Genomic DNA, 19,764 nt, shown 5'->3' on the forward strand with positions numbered 1-19,764 from the left:
GGCTTTTACAATCTTTATCTTCATCATTTATTTCAACTTTATGTTATTCGAGTATGACATTTTTAAATGTAATTCATTTCATTGACAAGCAATTCTATTATGGTCATACTCTTGTTTGCTAGCGGCTACGATTTCAGTACTATTGAAGATCTTTGCTCCTTCTCAACTCTGTGCTAATATTCTTTTCACAAAATACAACCAATAGTACGTTAACGTTCAATCTTACTTGTGAAAAGTAATCCCTCGATTCCTATTTTCAACAGTCCGCTCATTTGAGCAGGAAAAGTCTGAACACCATCTTTGTTTCTACCTGTCAACTGTCAGTTTAGCATATTTGTTTTCTACCTGTCAACTGTCAGTTTAGCATCTTTGTTTTCTACCTGTCAACTGTCAGTTTAGCATCTTTGTTTTCTACCTGTCAACTTGTCAGTTTAGCATCTTTGTTTTCTACCTGTCAACTGTCAGTTTAGCATCTTTGTTTTCTACCTGTCAACTGTCAGTTTAGCATCTTTGTTTTCTACCTGTCAACTGTCAGTTTAGCATCTTTGCTTTCTACCTGCCAACTGTCAGTTTAGCATCTTTGTTTTCTACCTGTCAACTGTCAGTTTAGCATATTTGTTTTCTACTTGTCAACTGTCAGTTTAGCATCTTTGTTTTCTACCTGTCAACTGTCAGTTTAGCATATTTGTTTTCTACCTGTCAACTGTCAGTTTAGCATCTTTGTTTTCTACCTGTCAGCTGTCAGTTTACCATCTTTGCTTTCTACCTGTCAACTGTCAGTTTAGCATCTTTGTTTTCTACCTGTCAACTGTCAGTTTAGCATCTTTGTTTTCTACCTGTCAACTGTCAGTTTAGCATCTTTGCTTTCTACCTGCCAACTGTCAGTTTAGCATCTTTGTTTTCTACCTGTCAACTGTCAGTTTAGCATATTTGTTTTCTACTTGTCAACTGTCAGTTTAGCATCTTTGTTTTCTACCTGTCAACTGTCAGTTTAGCATATTTGTTTTCTACCTGTCAACTGTCAGTTTAGCATCTTTGTTTTCTACCTGTCAGCTGTCAGTTTAGCATCTTTGTTTTCTACCTGTCAACTGTCAGTTTAGGCTGCTCGCCGGCTCCTCATCACCACTTCAAGATGGCGGCCCAATTTCCCCGCGTCACAGCAGCCAATGCTGCGTCTGCTTTATAACATGTCTATGGTTCCATCTCGGTCCACACTCCATGTCAGTAAGTGGCGCTAATGCACACCAGAAGGTTGCTTGTCAACCGCCTTAAACCAAAGAAGAAGAAGTATCACGTGACATAGAGGAACAGCGTTGACCTCTCCTGCTAGCTAGCATGCTATCCTAACTGACGCCATCCTAGCCAGGGAACAAAGTTTCATTCCAATATTTCCAAATATTCAACAACACTTCAACAATGGGCCAGGCCAAAGAAGAGGCAGATTATGGATACGACTTATTTCCAGAGAGGGAGGCTAAGAATGTAACAAAAAGACCTGTATCGAGTCTGTTCCCCTTTCACCATAAGTGTCAGTTCATGTTGAATAACACTGTGAACCATAGTGAGTATACTTCATTTATTTATTTATTTATTTACCACAAGTGTCGTCTCATGTTGAAATATACTGTGGAAACTAGTAAGTATACTTCGTTTATGTATTTATTTATTTACCACAAGTGTCATCTCATGTAGAAGTACACTGTGGAAACTAGTAAGTATACTTCATTTATTTATTTACCACAAGTGTCATATCACGTTGAAGTACTCTGTGGAACGTAGTAAGTATACTTCATTTATTTATGTATTTACCACAAGTGTCATCTCATGTTGAAGTACACTGTGGAAACTAGTAAGTATACTTCATTTATCTATTTATTTACCACAAGTGTCATCTCACGTTGAAGTACTCTGTGGAACGTAGTAAGTATACTTCATTTATTTATGTATTTACCACAAGTGTCATCTCATGTTGAAGTACACTGTGGAAACTAGTAAGTATACTTCATTTATCTATTTATTTACCACAAGTGTCATCTCACGTTGAAGTACTCTGTGGAACGTAGTAAGTATACTTCATTTATTTATGTATTTACCACAAGTGTCATCTCATGTTGAAGTACACTGTGGAAACTAGTAAGTATACTTCATTTATCTATTTATTTACCACAAGTGTCATCTCACGTTGAAGTACTCTGTGGAACGTAGTAAGTATACTTCATTTATTTATGTATTTACCACAAGTGTCATCTCATGTTGAAGTACACTGTGGAAACTAGTAAGTATACTTCATTTATCTATTTATTTACCACAAGTGTCATCTCACGTTGAAGTACTCTGTGGAACGTAGTAAGTATACTTCATTTATTTATGTATTTACCACAAGTGTCATCTCATGTTGAAGTACACTGTGGAAACTAGTAAGTATACTTCATTTATCTATTTATTTACCACAAGTGTCATCTCACGTTGAAGTACTCTGTGGAACGTAGGAAGTATACTTCATTTATTTATTTATTTATTTACCACAAGTGTCATCTCATGTTGAAGTACACTGTGGAAACTAGTAAGTATACTTTATTTATGTATTTATTTATTCACCACAAGTATCAGCTCAAGTTAAAGTACACTGTGGAACGTAGTAAGTATACTTCATTTATTTATTTACCACAAGGGTCATCTCATGTTGAAGTACACTGTGGAAACTAGTAGGTATACTTCATTTATTTATTTACCACAAGTGTAATCTCATGTTGAAGTACACTGTGGAACGTAGTAAGTATACTTCATTTATTTATTTATTTACCACAAGTGTCATCTCACGTTGAAGTACACTGTGGAACGTAGTAAGTATACTTCATTTATGTATTTATTTACCACAAGTGTCATCTCATATTGAAGTACACTGTGGAAACTAGTAGGTATACTTAATTTATTTATTTACCACAAGTGTCATCGCATGTTGAAGTACACTGTGGAACATAGTAAGTATACTTCATTTATGTACTTATTTACCATAAGTGTCAGCTAATGTTGAAGTGCACTGTGGAAACTAGTAAGTATACTTCATTTCTTTATTTATGTATTTATTTATTTACCACAAGTGTCAGTTCATGTTGAAGTACACTGTGGAAACTAGTAAGTATCCTTCATTTATTTATTTGTGTATTTATTTATTTACCACAAGTGTCAGTTAATGTTGAAGTACACTGTGGAAACTAGTAAGTATACTTCATTTATTTATTTATGTATTTATTTATTTACTACACGTGTCAGCTCATGTTGAAGTACACTGTGGAAGCTAGTAAGGATACTTCATTTATTTATTTATGTATTTATTTATTTACCACAAGTGTCATCTCATGTTGAAGTACACTGTGGAAAGTAGTAAGTATACTTCATTTAGTTATATCCTACTCCTTTTCGGACGTGCTTTAATGAAACAACTGGAATTGTATGATGCATGACATTGTGTCGTATGCATGTTCCACATAAACTGAAACTGAAACTGAACTGAACTGAAGCTTTTCCACAGAGTCACCCTTCGTGTGTGTTTAGCTAAGATGCTAACCACTAAATCAGGAAGAAATAGCAAATACATTCAATTAACTTAGCTGGGTTAAAAGTATTTTTTGCAAAGCAGTAATTATAGTCTGCAAATGATGTGTCGTTGTTGAGTGTCGGTGCTGTCTAGAGCTCGGCAGGTTAACCGTGTAATACTCGGTAGGTGCCAGCAGGTAGCGAACTGCTTTGTAGATGTCGGGAACGACGACGATGCTTTGTCGTGATCCCGGCGGGAGGCAGTGTGAAGGTAAAGGCGAGTGCCGCTAAGAAAAGGCATTGAAGCTTAGGGAAGGCTATGCAGAACGAAACTAAAAACTGAACTGGCTGCATAGTATATAAAAACAGAATGCTGGACGACAGCAAAGACTTGCAGAGATGGCGTCCACAAAGTACATCCGAACATGACATCACAATCAACAATGTCCCCACAGAGAAGGATAGCGTCCGCACAACCTAAATATTCTAGATTGCTAAAACAAAGCAGGTGCGGGGAATAGCTCTCAAAGGAAGACATGAAACTGCTACAGGAAAATGCCAACAAAACAGGAAAAAATCCACTAAAATAGGAGCGCAAGACAAGAACTAAAACACTACACACAGGAAAACCCCAAATAAGTCACGGGGTGGTGTAACAGGGGGTGACAGTACACCTACTTTGAGACAAGAGTTATTGTGATGCATGCTTGGTTATGGTTTGAATACATATCCAACAATTGCGAGAACAACTTTTTACTGGTTTTTGTCCTGGTCGTGGAACTGTGGACCAGCTTTATACTCTCGGCAGGGTCCTTGAGGGTGCATGGGAGTTTGCCCAGCCAGTCTACATGTGCTTTGTGGACTTGGAGAAGGCATTCGACCGTGTACCCCGAAGTCCTGTGGGGAGTGCTCAGAGAGTATGGGGTATCAGACTGTCTGATTGTGGCGGTCCGCTCCCTGTATGATCAGTGTCAGAGCTTGGTCCGCATTGCCGGCAGTAAGTCGGACACGTTTCCAGTGAGGGTTGGACTCCGCCAAGGCTGCCCTTTGTCACCGATTCTGTTCATAACTTTTATGGACAGAATTTCTAGGCGCAGTCAAGGCGTTGAGGGGATCGGGTTTGGTGGCTGCAGGATTAGGTCTCTGCTTTTTGCAGATGATGTGGTCCTGATGGCTTCATCTGGCCAGGATCTTCAGCTCTCACTGGATCGGTTCGCAGCCGAGTGTGAAGCGACTGGGATGGGAATCAGCACCTTCAAGTCCGAGTCCATGGTTCTCGCCCGGAAAAGGGTGGAGTGCCATCTCCGGGTTGGGGAGGAGATCTTGCCCCAAGTGGAGGAGTTCAAGTACCTCGGAGTCTTGTTCACGAGTGAGGGAGAGTGGATCGTGAGATCGACAGGCGGATCGGTGCGGCGTCTTCAGTAATGCGGACGCTGTATCGATCCGTTGTGGTGAAGAAGGAGCTGAGCCGGAAGGCAAAGCTCTCAATTTAGCGGTCGATCTACGTTCCCATCCTCACCTATGGTCATGAGCTTTGGGTTATGACCGAAAGGACAAGATCACGGGTACAAGCGGCCCAAATGAGTTTCCTCCGCCGGGTGGCGGGTCTCTCCCTTAGAGATAGGGTGAGGAACTCAAAGTAAAGCTGCTGCTCCTCCACATGGAGAGGAGCCAGATGAGGTGGTTCGGGCATCTGGTCAGGATGCCACCCGAACGCCTCCCTAGGGAGGTGTTTAGGGCACGTCCGACCGGTAGGAGGCCACAAGGAAAGACCCAGGACACGTTGGGAAGACTATGTCTCCCGGCTGACCTGGGGACGCCTCGGGATCCCCCGGGAGGAGCTGGACGAAGCGGCTGGGGAGAGGGAAGTCTGGGTTTCCCTACTTAGGCTGCTGCCCCCGCGACCCGACCTCGCATAAGCGGAAGAAGATGGATGGATGGACTTTTTACTGTCGATATCGGCTTCATTTTTGAATGTTTTCTGCTGGTGGTTTGCCTCCGCATTTTTTCAATTAAAAAAATTGTGCCTCGGCTCAAAAAATGTTGAAAAACAGTTAGTACCTTCACATTGACTCATGAGTTGTTTCCTCCACCCAGGTCCATATGCCAAACTCCTCCTCAATGCCATGAGCAACTCTGGATGGTATGTAGGAATGGATTTTTCATTTCTTTCACTACATGACATTGGAAGAAATTGTGAGCTGAGATATGCAATGATGTGTGGCGGCGATTAAAGCGAGGCCCAAGTCCATTTGCCAAAAGCATAGTATTTTTTCATATTGGCCCTTGGCACGTTCTAAGGATACAACCTTATGAAGAATGTTTCCTAATGGCCCGGGGTCCATCTCTGGCTCGCCACATCATTTTATTGTTGTTTGTTGTTTATTGAGGATCCCCATTATCCGGCGTACAAACTCCAGGCTCGTTTTCCTGGGGTCCTTTTCGAAAGTTTAAAGTCAAATAATAATACACACATCCAGTTACAAATAAAAGAAAGGAAACACAAAAAGAAAATTCTCAAAATAATAAAATAAAATAACAGTACACAGATACAGTTACAATAAAAAAGGAAAACATTTTAATAATAATATGTATCAATAAAATACTTTATCTTTTCTTCCTGGGTAAATGTATTCCTCCTTTCTGTTTACATGTAGTGCATACAATTACATATATTTTTATTCGATATTATTGAATAATGTAACAAAAAATTAATTATAATACATTGTATTTTTTTCTTAAAATAAATACTCAAATGTCTGCTTGACTTATGTATAAATAATAATGTTGTTCATTGTTATATATTGTATACATGATATAAACATAATATAATATACGGTACATATATTATGTAAATATTACGTATATATGTTATATTTTATATTGCTTTTAGTCTATTTTATACCTGCATTGTCCTTTCCATCTTTTTCATCCTTTGTAACTGAGCTACTGTGTGGAACAATTTCCCTTGTGGATCATTAAAGTTTGTCTAAGTCTTAAGTTAAAGATGTGTATGTATTTAGGTTGCAAAAGTAGTTATAATCTGTAACAATAATGCACTATTACTTTCATGTTTCCTAATAATGTAACAAATACATCCACATTTGTTACAAACCGTTTTTTTGTTCAAATTAAAATAAATCTCTGATTGAATTATGATTTCCAAGCAAGTTATCCATTAAAGTTTACATTGCAAAAATGACAATACATTTCACGGTAAAAAATACCAAAAAATGGCTTCTCAGTCGTCAGAATTTTACCGTTATTAAAAAACGATGGCGTCGTTTTTCCATTTACAGTAATGCATCACAGAAACAACAATAGTTTATGCAATAAAAAACCGATCGTTCAGTGGTACCGGTTTTCCATTTACAGTAACACACCGTAAAAAAACAACAATCATAGATTTTACAACAAAAAACTGGCCGCTCTGTCGCCAGAAAAAACAAAAATGGTAGCGTTTTGCCATTTACAGTAACGTGTCGCAAAAACAGCCATGGATTTTACGATATAATAACTATCATTTTACTGTAAAAAATTGTAAACACATTTTTTGAAATAGATATTACGGTAAAAACAATGGTAACGTTTTTCCATTTACAGTAATATTCTGTAAAAAAATAAATAAATAAACACCGCAAATTGTACAATAAAATTCAGGCGACTAAGCTGCCAGTCTACAACGGAGTACATAAAAAAAATACAATGAAATGAAATACAAAGGCAGTTGAATAATAATATCACTAGGGGAATCATTGTACATTTATATTTGTATACTTAAAAACAGTACATATTAAAAATACACAGATACATTGAGGCACCTCAATGTATTACAATATTTCAAACAAACATCTTTATAAGAGCAATACATGTTAATAAAGTAGGAGACAATACAATAGGATAAAAATAAATACATTAAATATAAAATACATATTTATGAAAACATTTAAAATTCCTCCAATAAAGACAATAATGTAATGGCTTAATCTACGACTTGATTAATTAATGGAAATCATCGAACCAAAGTGAAAATCTGGGTTTTAGTCTCAGAAATGTATGTCTAAAAAATGTAGCTTGCAACATAATTTTAACAAGCATTTGTAGGTTACTATCTTTTATAAATATACCAAATGTATTATATTCTACTGTAAATGGAGACATCTTTCAGCTATCCCCTGAATCTCCTCCCAAAACAAATGAACAATGTCACATTCCGAAAATGAATGAGTCACATATTCTATAGCATTACAGATAAAACAGTTGTCAACCATAATGTTCTTTTTTTGTCTCAAAAATCGCCAGTAAGGTATATTCCATCAATAATATGAAATTGTCTTTCTTTAACTTTGGGAAGAATTGGTTAGTAATATACCATGCCCTTATTTTTTTCCATATTTCTGCTTTTATCAGCTATTGTAAGATATATTGTCTATGAATTGTGTCCCTCAATGAAAATGAGTTTGACACCCGTGGGCTAGGAGGAATAAATGTATTCAAGCGCCACCTAGTGGACAGCTCAGAGGACGTTTGTCTCACTCTTTTATCTTTCATCGAAATGGCAGTTATAAAGCTCAAATATTTAAAAAAAACCCCAAAAAAACATATTTTGGTAATAGTTTAGAAAGTGTTTGATTGCCTGTGAGTTAGAAAAAAAACATAGAAATGAAAGCTGTGGTGCCCTGACCCACCACCAAACATGTTGGGACCTCCAAAAGATCAAATGTTTCGCCATAAATAAATAAATATAAATAAATAAAATATTTCATAACTAATAGGATAAAAAGTAAAATACAAATGACTTCAATAAAATAATTAATATCAGGTAAAAGCCAAATCAAAAAGGTGGGTCTTAAGCCTGCTCTTAAAAACATGAACGTTCTCCACAGCCCTGAGGTCCACCGGCAACATGTTACATAGACGGGGGCCACAATGGTGGAAAGATGTTCCATAGACGGTGGCCATAATAGTGGAAAAATGTTCCATAGACGGGGCCATAATAGTGGAAAGATGTTACAGAGACTGGGGCCACAATAGTGGAAAGATGTTACATAGATGGGGGCCACAATAGTGGAAAGATGTTCCATAGAAAGGGGCCATAATGGTGGAAAAATGTTCCATAGACGGGGGCCACAATAGTGGAAAGATGTTACATAGACGGGGGCCATAATGGTGGAAAGATGTTACATAGAGGGGGGCCATAATAGTGGAAAGATGTTACATAGACGGGGGCCACAATGGTGGAAAGATGTTCCATAGACGGGGGTCATAATGGTGGAAGGATGTTACATAGACGGGGGCCACAATGGTGGAAAGTTGTTCCATAGACGGGGGCCATAATAGTGGAAAGATGTTCCATAGACGGGGGCTATAATAGTGGAAAGATGTTCCATAGACGGGGGCCATAATGGTGGAAAGATGTTCCATAGACGGGGGCCATAATGGTGGAAAGATGTTACATAGACGGGGGCCATAATGGTGGAAAGATGTTCCATAGACGGGGGCCACAATGGTGGAAAGATGTTCCATTGACGGGGGCCATAATAGTGGAAAAATGTTACATAGAGGGGGGCCATAATGGTGGAAAGATGTTACATAGACGGGGGCCATAATAGTGGAAAGATGTTCCATAGACGGGGGTCATAATGGTGGAAGGATGTTACATAGAGGGGGGCCATAATGGTGGAAAGATGTTACATAGACAGGGGCCATAATAGTGGAAAGCTGTTACATAGACGGGGGCCATAATAGTGGAAAGATGTTACATAGACGGGGGCCATAACGGTGGAAGGATGTTACATAGACGGGGGCCATAATAGTGGAAAGATGTTCCATAGACGGGGGCCATAATGGTGGAAAGATGTTACATAGACGGGGGCCATAATGGTGGAAAGATGTTACATAGACGGGGGCCATAATAGTGGAAAGATGTTACATAGACGGGGGGCCATAATAGTGGAAAGATGTTACATAGACGGGGGCCATAACGGTGGAAGGATGTTACATAGACGGGGGCCATAATAGTGGAAAGATGTTCCATAGACGGGGGCCATAATGGTGGAAAGATGTTACATAGACGGGGGCCATAATAGTGGAAAGATGTTACATAGAGGGGGACCATAATGGTGGAAAGATGTTACATAGACGGGGGCCATAATGGTGGAAGGATGTTACATAGGCGGGGGCCATAATAGTGGAAAGATGTTCCATAGACGGGGGCCATATTGGTGGAAAGACGTTCCATAGACGGGGGCCATAATAGTGGAAAGATGTTACATAGACGGGGGCCACAATGGTGGAAAGATGTTACATAGACGGGGGCCATAATAGTGGAAAGATGTTCCATAGACGGGGGCCACAATGGTGGAAAGATGTTCCATAGACGGGGGCCATAATAGTGGAAAGATGCCATCCCTTGACTTTGTATCCTGACTTTGGGAATAATTAGGAGATGAGTGGCGGAGGATCTCAGGGCCCGGGAAGGTTCACAGGGTAAAAGCAGATCGGAAAGATAAGAAGGCCCAATACTATAAAAACATTTATAAACCATAAGAAGATCCTTAAAAATGATCCTGAAACACACGGGAAGCCAATGCAGAGATTTTAAAACTGGTGTAATGAGAGCCCACCTTCTGTTCCTCGTCAGGACACGTGCCGCTGATTTTTGGAGTAATTGTAAAAGTTCAATAACCTTTTTAGGAAGAGCAGAAAGCAGGCGTTACAATCATCTATACCACTTGTAATAAAAGCATGCATTAGCGTCTCTGTGTTGAACCTGAGAGAGAATTGGGCAAACTCTGGCTACATTCTTAAGATGATAAAAACCTATTTTAGTCATGTTTTTTATATGTGGCATAAAACTAAGGTCAGCGTCGAAAACGAGGCCCAGATTTTTCACTTGTAGTGATGGAGTTAGAGACAATGATTGTAGTTTTGATATGTGTTTCTCTCTCCGGGTCTCAGGGCCGATGACCAAGACTTCAGTCTTGTCCTGGTTAAGCTGTAAAAAGTTATCTGCCATCCAGGACTTAGTACAGTGCCACTGCTCAGGCCCTAAAAGTATTATGTAATGTGTTTTTTTTAAAACATGTACAGGTATATCTGAAGAAATGTTTTTTTGCCAAAATATGCAATTATTTGGCTGTTTGCCAAAAAAAACAACATGTATTTGTTTTGTTTGTTTTTGTGTATTCAAAGTGTCAATAGCACTTAGATTCTGACCATGATTCACCTTCTTGGGGTTTAAAGAACCAGAAGCCATGTCTCTGCTTTAAAGATAGCTTTATATTTACTTTACTTTTTGCCAAAAGGTCAAGAATGTCAAAATGGCCATTTCATTTTTTCTGTATGTTGTCCTCAGTGGAAAAGGTTTGCCATTTATGACATCATAGCGCTTACCAAGCATCCAATCAGATGTCTCCTATAGTCTGCCTGTCATGCTAGAATTGCAATTCTACTTTCACTTCCTTCCCGAGCCAAACTGATCCATCCTCTTTTGTGTCGCAGTGAAGTGCTCAAAGACCGCCATTTTTCCTGCGAAGATTGCGATGGGACCGTCAGCGGAGGGTTTGACGCGGCCACGTCCCAAGTGAGAAGAATGACGCCAGGTTGTGGTTACTAAGGGTGTAACAGTACACAAAAATGTCGGTTCGGTACGTACCTCGGTTTAGAGGTCATGGTTTGGTTCATTTTCGGTACAGTAAGAAAACAACAAAATATAAATTTTTTGGTTATTTATTTACCAAATTTGTAAACAATGGCTTTATCCTTTTAACATTGGGTACACTATAATAATTCTGCCCAAAAATAGAAATAGCTGTGTGTGTGATGGATGTGAGCCACCACTAGGCTGATCAGTGCAATAGCAGGCAGTCATGAATGCTAAGAATAACAATAACATACATATACACACACAGGCAGTCATGAATGCTAAGCATAACAATAACATACATATACACACACAGGCAGTCATGAATGCTAAGCATAACAATAACATACATATACACACACAGGCAGTCATGAATGCTAAGCATAACAATAACATACATATACACACAGGCAGTCATGAATGCTAAGTATAATAATAACATACATAACACACACAGGCAGTTATGAATGCTATGCATAACAATAACATACATATACACACACAGGCAGTCATGAATGCTAAGGATAACAATAACATACATATACACACACAGGCAGTCATGAATGCTAAGTATAACAATAACATACATATACACACACAGGCAGTCATGAATGCTAAGTATAATAATAACATACATATACACACACAGGCAGTCATGAATGCTAAGCATAACAATAACATACATATACACACACAGGCAGTCATGAATGCTAAGTATAACAATAACATACATATACACACACAGGCAGTCATGAATGCTAAGCATAACAATAACATACATATACACACAGGCAGTCATGAATGCTAAGTATAATAATAACATACATATACACACACAGGCAGTCATGAATGCTAAGCATAACAATAACATACATATACACACACAGGCAGTCATGAATGCTAAGTATAATAATAACATACATATACACACACAGGCAGTTATGAATGCTAAGTATAATAATAACATACATATACACACACAGGCAGTTATGAATGCTAAGCATAACAATAACATACATATACACACACAGGCAGTCATGAATGCTAAGTATAATAATAACATACATATACACACACAGGCAGTTATGAATGCTAAGTATAATAATAACATACATATACACACACAGGCAGTCATGAATGCTAAGCATAACAATAACATACATATACACACAGGCAGTCATGAATGCTAAGTATAATAATAACATACATATACACACACACAGGCAGTCATGAATGCTAAGCATAACAATAACATACATATACACACACAGGCAGTCATGAATGCTAAGTATAACAATAACATACATATACACACACAGGCAGTCATGAATGCTAAGCATAACAATAACATACATATACACACACAGGCAGTCATGAATGCTAAGCATAACAATAACATACATATACACACACAGGCAGTCATGAATGCTAAGCATAACAATAACATACATATACACACACAGGCAGTCATGAATGCTAAGCATAACAATAACATACATATACACACACAGGCAGTCATGAATGCTAAGCATAACAATAACATACATATACACACACAGGCAGTCATGAATGCTAAGCATAACAATAACATACATATACACACACAGGCAGTCATGAATGCTAAGTATAATAATAACATACATATACACACAGGCAGTCATGAATGCTAAGCATAACAATAACATACATATACACACACAGGCAGTCATGAATGCTAAGTATAATAATAACATACATATACACACACAGGCAGTCATGAATGCTAAGTATAATAATAACATACATATACACACACAGGCAGTCATGAATGCGAAGTATAATAATAACATACATATACACACACAGGCAGTCATGAATGCTAAGCATAACAATAACATACATATACACACACAGGCAGTCATGAATGCTAAGTATAATAATAACATACATATACACACACAGGCAGTCATGAATGCTAAGCATAACAATAACATACATATACACACACAGGCAGTCATGAATGCTAAGCATAATAATAACATACATATACACACACAGGCAGTCATGAATGCTAAGCATAATAATAACATACATATACACACACAGGCAGTCATGAATGCTAAGCATAATAATAACATACATATACACACACAGGCAGTCATGAATGCTAAGCATAATAATAACATACATATACACACACAGGCAGTCATGAATGCTAAGCATAACAATAATATACATATACACACACAGGCAGTCATGAATGCTAAGTATAATAATAACATACATATACACACACAGGCAGTTATGAATGCTAAGCATAACAATAACATTCATATACACACAGGGTCCATTGCCAGGGTTCATGTGGTCAACATATATCAAATAAAAACTAAATAAGAAGGCTCAGAATGGTTTCTTAACAAAACCTTTCTACATATAAAGTGCTTTTTTTGATTGATTGAGACTTTTATTAGTAGATTGCACAGTACAGTACATATTCCGTACAATTGACCACTAAATGGTAACACCCCAATAAGTTTTTCAACTTGTTGTCACGACGTGGACTATGGTGTGTTTGTTTTCCCGAGATGCAAGTAAAGCTGGACTGGTCATGGCGTGAAGGTAAATACATATTTATTTATAACACTCAAAGGAACAAAAAGCGCGCTCAAGGCGGATGTACAAACTTGACAAACGAAACAAAAAGACTTGCAGGTGGGCAAAAAACTGTGAATAATTAAACAAAAAACACTAACTGTGGCATTAATAGAAAAAACTTACTTGGACATGGCATGAAGTGCGCAGAGGTAAAAGTGTGACAGGGGTATGAATCCGGGATGTCACCAGAAAGACAAACTGAAAACAATGAACTTAAATACTACAGACATGATTAACGAAAACAGGTGCGTGACTCAAAACGTGAAACAGGTGCGTGACGTGACAGGTGAAAACTAATGGGTTGCTATGGTGACAAACAAGAGTGCACAATGAGTCCAAACGTGAAACAGGTGAAACTAATGGGTAATCATGGAAACAAGACAAGAGGGTGAAAAGCCAGAAACTAAAGAGTCCATTAACTAAACAAAACACGACTAAAACAAAACATGATTACACAGACATGACACTTGTTTAAGTCGGGGTCCACGTTAATCAACATTAAACTGCCTCAAGTTGTTGCTCAGATTAAATAAAATGACAAAAAGTTTCTTCTACATGTAAAAAGTGCAACATTAAACAGTTTCAAGTCAACTCAGCCTCAGATTAACTTTTCTTCCCCCCCCCGAGCCTTTAACCATGGTGACTTTCACTCAATCTTCAGGTTTTTTGCCAGAAAAATCAGTTTATCCACATTGTGGAGGTAGCAGGTATGGCGAGGTAGTGCCTGGCTAACTTGGCAGTAAGAGGATATATGGGCTCATTGTTCTTCCACCATAGAAGTGGCTCAAAATCTAGTTTTTAATGCAATATGGCCTTAAATCTGCTGCTATAAAAACATTTGTTATTGCTTTAGCCCTGCCTGACTCGCCGAGGAGAGGCTGCTTGAATGCGGTGGTGAGCTGTGTTTGTTCGTCTTTCTCTTCGTTGAAGCGATGTTCGCTTGGGGGTGGTGCCGCTTCAAAATGGGTTAGCATGTTTGACGTGTTGGCAGAAGCTGCTGAACACTGCGAAGCCGAAATGTTCCCAAACAGGAGATCTTAACGAGGCAAGAGGGTCTTCCAGTTCTGGTTTTACATGTTGTCGTTGCTAGCATGCCGTGTGTTGTGCATTGTTTACACAACGTGCGGTACGCTACCTAATATGTCCGTGTGGAAACTCGTTCGGTACACCTCCGAACCGAACCGAAACCCCCGTACCGAAACGGTTCAATACAAATACACGTACCGTTACACCCTTAGTAGTTACCCATCCCACTCGGCTTCAAATTATTATTATTTTTTTGGGACTTTCAGATAGTTTTGTGTCAGAACAACGTCCAGAAGCAGTCCCACATGGACCGAGTGGTCACGCACGAGCTCATCCACGCTTTCGACCACTGTCGGGCTCGCGTGGACTGGTTCAGCAACTTCAGACATCTAGCATGTTCCGAGGTATGACTGTCTATAAAAGGACCTGTCTTTTACAGACTTTTTTCTTGGCGGGTAAATATCTTAATCGATTGGTTGTCCTGGTCTTAGATCCGGGCCGCTAACCTGAGTGGAGACTGCTCCTTCCCCAATGAAATGTCAAGATACCACTTCGGCATGAAGCAGCATCATCAGGTACGCTTTCATTTAAGCCCCGCCCCCTTTTTCCGCGCTCCCGCTGACCGGTCCTGTCTGCTCTCCGGCCAGGAGTGCGTCCGAAACCGCGCCCTGCGCTCCATCCTGGCCGTGCGGAAGATCAGCCGGGAGGAGGCGGAGAAGATAGTGGCGGAGGTGTTCGACTCGTGTTTCAATGACCACGCCCCCTTCGAGCGCATCCCACACTCCAAGAAGGACGCTACGTTCGACCACAGAAATTACCAGAACAGAAGTCGATACTACGCAAACATTTAGTGCACAACTTGTCCTCGGGGACACATTTTGGACATTAATTCTGTACAAGAAGATCATAAGTAGTGAAAGTCAAATATCAGAAGAGTGTTTTTTAAATTTTTGTCCCGTTTGTCCGCTTATTTTCCTGTAAATACAGCCGATTAAATTCAAGCCAATTAAATCCTTCTTAACATTGAGACGAAGCCAAAGCTTGTTCAAAGTCAATTCCGGCACACTTTAGACCCTCCTTTAAAGAAGTTTGCAAATGGCCGCCACATCGGTTACATGTCATTGTTGACATCCTCAATGGGCGTCGGCATTCAAAGAATCTTCTAATGAGTTGGACAAAGTCGTGAGGGAATTAGCGTCGTAATCCCTCCTCGATGGCCGCTATCTCAAAGGCGCCACGCGTTCGGGAGTTCCACTCCCTAATCTGAGACGCAGGATGATCACGTTTTACAAGCTCGGAGAGAGGAAATGACAACAAGATCCTCAAGAAAAGAAATAAAGAACATAAGGAAAATGATATTTGGTTGTTCCCGACACACAAGTTGACTAAACAAATCATGCAAAACAACATGATGATTACAGAATCAAATGCAAGATAATAACTTGTCATTGAATTGTATTTATTGTATTAAAACAACAAATCCCTTGGTGCATACACGTCTTCTTCCTGCAGTACTTGTGTCACACTTTAGATGGCACTGTTGCACCATGAAGTCCGATTAGATGAGTGTGTGTGACATTGTACATATGTTTGTTTTTAGTAAAATGTCAATATAATGCAGTCTGAAAAAGGAAAACAATGGTAAAAAAAACTGATGATCCCCTGAGCAAAGTGTGTTGCTAATAGAATTAACTTTAGAACAACGGCTTTATGCTTTTTTCCACTGACGCCTGCATACTAAAAAGTCACAGATAATTTTTTCATTTTTTAAAAAGGTTAAAAAATGCTATACAGCTGAAGACTAAGCTTTTTTTTTTGCTTCGGTATCAATATGTCAGCCTTTTTCTTATTTTTTAGAATATCATTTCAGTTTTTGGCAAATTTTCTTCCAGTTATATTTTATTTTTAGATTCCCCCCGCCGATTTTTCCCTAAATGTTTGCAATTTTTTTCCCACGATTTTTTGTTTGTTTAAATTTATTTTTAGAATATGTTTTAAAATCTTTACTCTTTTTATTCAGTTAAATTATATTTTTAGAATTGTCTTCCAGTTTTTGCTGAGTTTTCATTCCAGTTAGATTTTATTCCCCACCATTTTAAAAATGGTTTTGTTCAATGAAATGTATTTGTTTTTTGACTAGGACTTTTTGGCATTTTTTTTCCTGTACATTTTTGTAAATTTTACTTAAACATTTTCACAGTTTTTCCACGGATTTTATTTTATTTCTGAAAATTTCTTGCCCTCATTTAAATTTTTGTTTGTTAGTTGTTGTTTTTTTGTTTTTTTATAATTTTCGACTGGAGTTTTAGATTTTATTTTTAGAAATGTTTTCCCCAATTTTTAAAATGTTTAAAAAAAACTATTTCCCACATTTTGGGTGTGTTTTCCTGTAAAATTACTTCTCTTTTTTTTTCTTTAAGTTTATTTTTAGAATTTAGTTTAAAATATTTTATGGTGTTTTAATCCAGTTAAATTACATTTTTAGAATTTCTGTAAATTTTATTTCTAAATGTTCACTGTTTTTCTACAGTTTATTTTATTTCTGAACATTTCTTGCCCCCATTTAAATTTTTGTTTGGTAGTTGTTGTATTTTTTTATAATTTTCGACTGGATGTTGCTGAGTTTGTTTTACAGTTGATTTTATTTTTAGAAATGTTTTCCCCGATTTTTTAAAATGTTTTTAAAAAATATTACCCCCATTTTGGGGTGTGTTTTCCTGTAAAATTAATTAAAACATTTTTTTGTTTAAGTTTATTTTTAGAATTTAGTTTAAAATATTTTATGGTGTTTTAATCCAGTTAAATTGTATTTTTAGAATTTCTGTAAATTTTGTTTCAAAAATTTCAGTTCACGGTTTTTATTTAATTTCTGAAATTTTCTTGCCCCCATTTAAATTTTTCTTCGTTAGTTTTTTTTTTTGTAGAGTTTTTGTTTTCCAATTAGATTTTATTTTTTTTAGAAATGTTTTCCCCGATTTTTAAAAATGTTTTAAAAAAACATTTCCCATTTTTTGTGTGTTTTCCTGTAAAATTACTTTTTTTTTCTTTAAGTTTATTTTTAGAATTTAGTTTAAAATATTTTAGGGTGTTTTAATCCAGTTAAATTACATTTTTAGAATTTCTGTAAATTTTATTTCTAAATGTTCACTGTTTTTCTACAGTTTATTTTATTTCTGAACATTTCTTGCCCCCATTTAAATTTTTGTTTGGTAGTTGTTGTATTTTTTTATAATTTTCGACTGGATGTTGCTGAGTTTGTTTTACAGTTGATTTTATTTTTAGAAATGTTTTCCCCGATTTTTTAAAATGTTTTTAAAAAATATTACCCCCATTTTGGGGTGTGTTTTCCTGTAAAATTAATTAAAACATTTTTTTGTTTAAGTTTATTTTTAGAATTTAGTTTAAAATATTTTATGGTGTTTTAATCCAGTTAAATTGTATTTTTAGAATTTCTGTAAATTTTGTTTCAAAAATTTCAGTTCACGGTTTTTATTTAATTTCTGAAATTTTCTTGCCCCCATTTAAATTTTTCTTCGTTAGTTTTTTTTTTTGTAGAGTTTTTGTTTTCCAATTAGATTTTATTTTTTTTAGAAATGTTTTCCCCGATTTTTAAAAATGTTTTAAAAAAACATTTCCCATTTTTTGTGTGTTTTCCTGTAAAATTACTTTTTTTTTCTTTAAGTTTATTTTTAGAATTTAGTTTAAAATATTTTAGGGTGTTTTAATCCAGTTACATTTTATTTTTAGAATTTCTGTAAATTTTGTTTAAAAAAATGTTTTTATTTTATTTCTGAAATTTTCTTGCCCCCATTTTAATTTTTGTTTGTTAGTTTTTGCGTTTTTTTTTTGGTAGATTTTTTATTTTTGTTTTCCAATTAGAATTTATTCTAAAATATGTTACGGTGTTTTAATACAGTTATTTTATTTTTTTTGAATATCTTTGTCCCCATTTTTTTGGTTTGTTTAATGTAATTTGTGGAATATACCACTGGCCAACAAAAAGCTACAAAAACCACAGACACCTTTATAAGGTAAGTGACCTTCATCAACACCCTGCTTAAAAATGTCATCATTGCTTTGAATCAACGTTTTGTGTCGTCAAATGAAACAACATATGTACTATTTGACACAGAATAGAACGGGATTCTGCCTGGAAATCTTCAAATAGCGAATAGGTTTTGCTGAACTTTCAATTGTTTGCATTACGTACAGCATGGCCAAGTGATGACAACTATGGATTAATATTAATATAACATTACAGCTCCTGGGGGCAAAAGCCGGCAGCAGCCATTGTGATCTAATTAGGATGCTTCCGCATCAGTGCTGCACCACTAATGAATTCTTCACGTTAATTAAACGGCGGCCACATTTAAGCGTGTGAGGACACCTGCTTGTCTGTGTGAAATTGTAAGGTGTCTCTTCACCTGGAACATGTTGCATGAGTCATTCAGCTGGGGTTGCAACAAGAACTAACCAATATCATGTCTTCTCTTTTGCAGCAGCTGGTGTCCCACCAGGCTCCACTCTAGGACCATCTACTTTAAAGATCTATGAGTATTTACTACTGTGGACCTGTCATTGTTACGTAAAGTGCTATCATTCATAGAGTGCTAATGGTGGAAGGAAAAAAGTTGAGATGATTATAATTCGGCGCACTAATTCTCCAGAGGCGGATTGATTTGCATGCCCAAATCAGCCTCTAAGCTGACAATTAACTTCCCCGGCAGGGGAGATCTGTGGGGGTCCTGGGCATGCAAATCTAGTAATTATGAGTGCCAGTGGAGGATTCATTAAGAAGGTGTTTAAAGTTGGCAGAGAGCAGCTTTCAAACAATGCTTATGTGCATGTCAGGTGGGGAATAAATGCATACCGTAAAAGGAATAACATGTTACCTGGGGATAGGTTGATTGGCAACACTA

At 37.3% G+C, this 19,764-nt stretch overlaps 1 protein-coding gene across 1 annotated transcript; it reads left to right on the forward strand.

Annotated features, from left to right (window-relative positions):
* The first annotated feature begins 1,230 nt into the window (after window positions 1-1,230).
* Window positions 1,231-16,606, forward strand: atp23 (ATP23 metallopeptidase and ATP synthase assembly factor homolog). The gene is made up of 6 exons (XM_061984486.1): window positions 1,231-1,561; window positions 5,635-5,680; window positions 11,041-11,122; window positions 15,112-15,249; window positions 15,337-15,420; window positions 15,493-16,606. Exons 1-6 carry the CDS (start codon window positions 1,417-1,419, stop codon window positions 15,694-15,696), a joined length of 699 nt encoding a protein of 232 aa, XP_061840470.1. The 5' UTR covers window positions 1,231-1,416; the 3' UTR covers window positions 15,697-16,606.
* Window positions 16,607-19,764: the final 3,158 nt, after the last annotated feature.

This window comes from Nerophis lumbriciformis, linkage group LG25, assembly GCF_033978685.3.
Source record: "Nerophis lumbriciformis linkage group LG25, RoL_Nlum_v2.1, whole genome shotgun sequence".
Classification (NCBI taxonomy): domain Eukaryota; kingdom Metazoa; phylum Chordata; class Actinopteri; order Syngnathiformes; family Syngnathidae; genus Nerophis; species Nerophis lumbriciformis.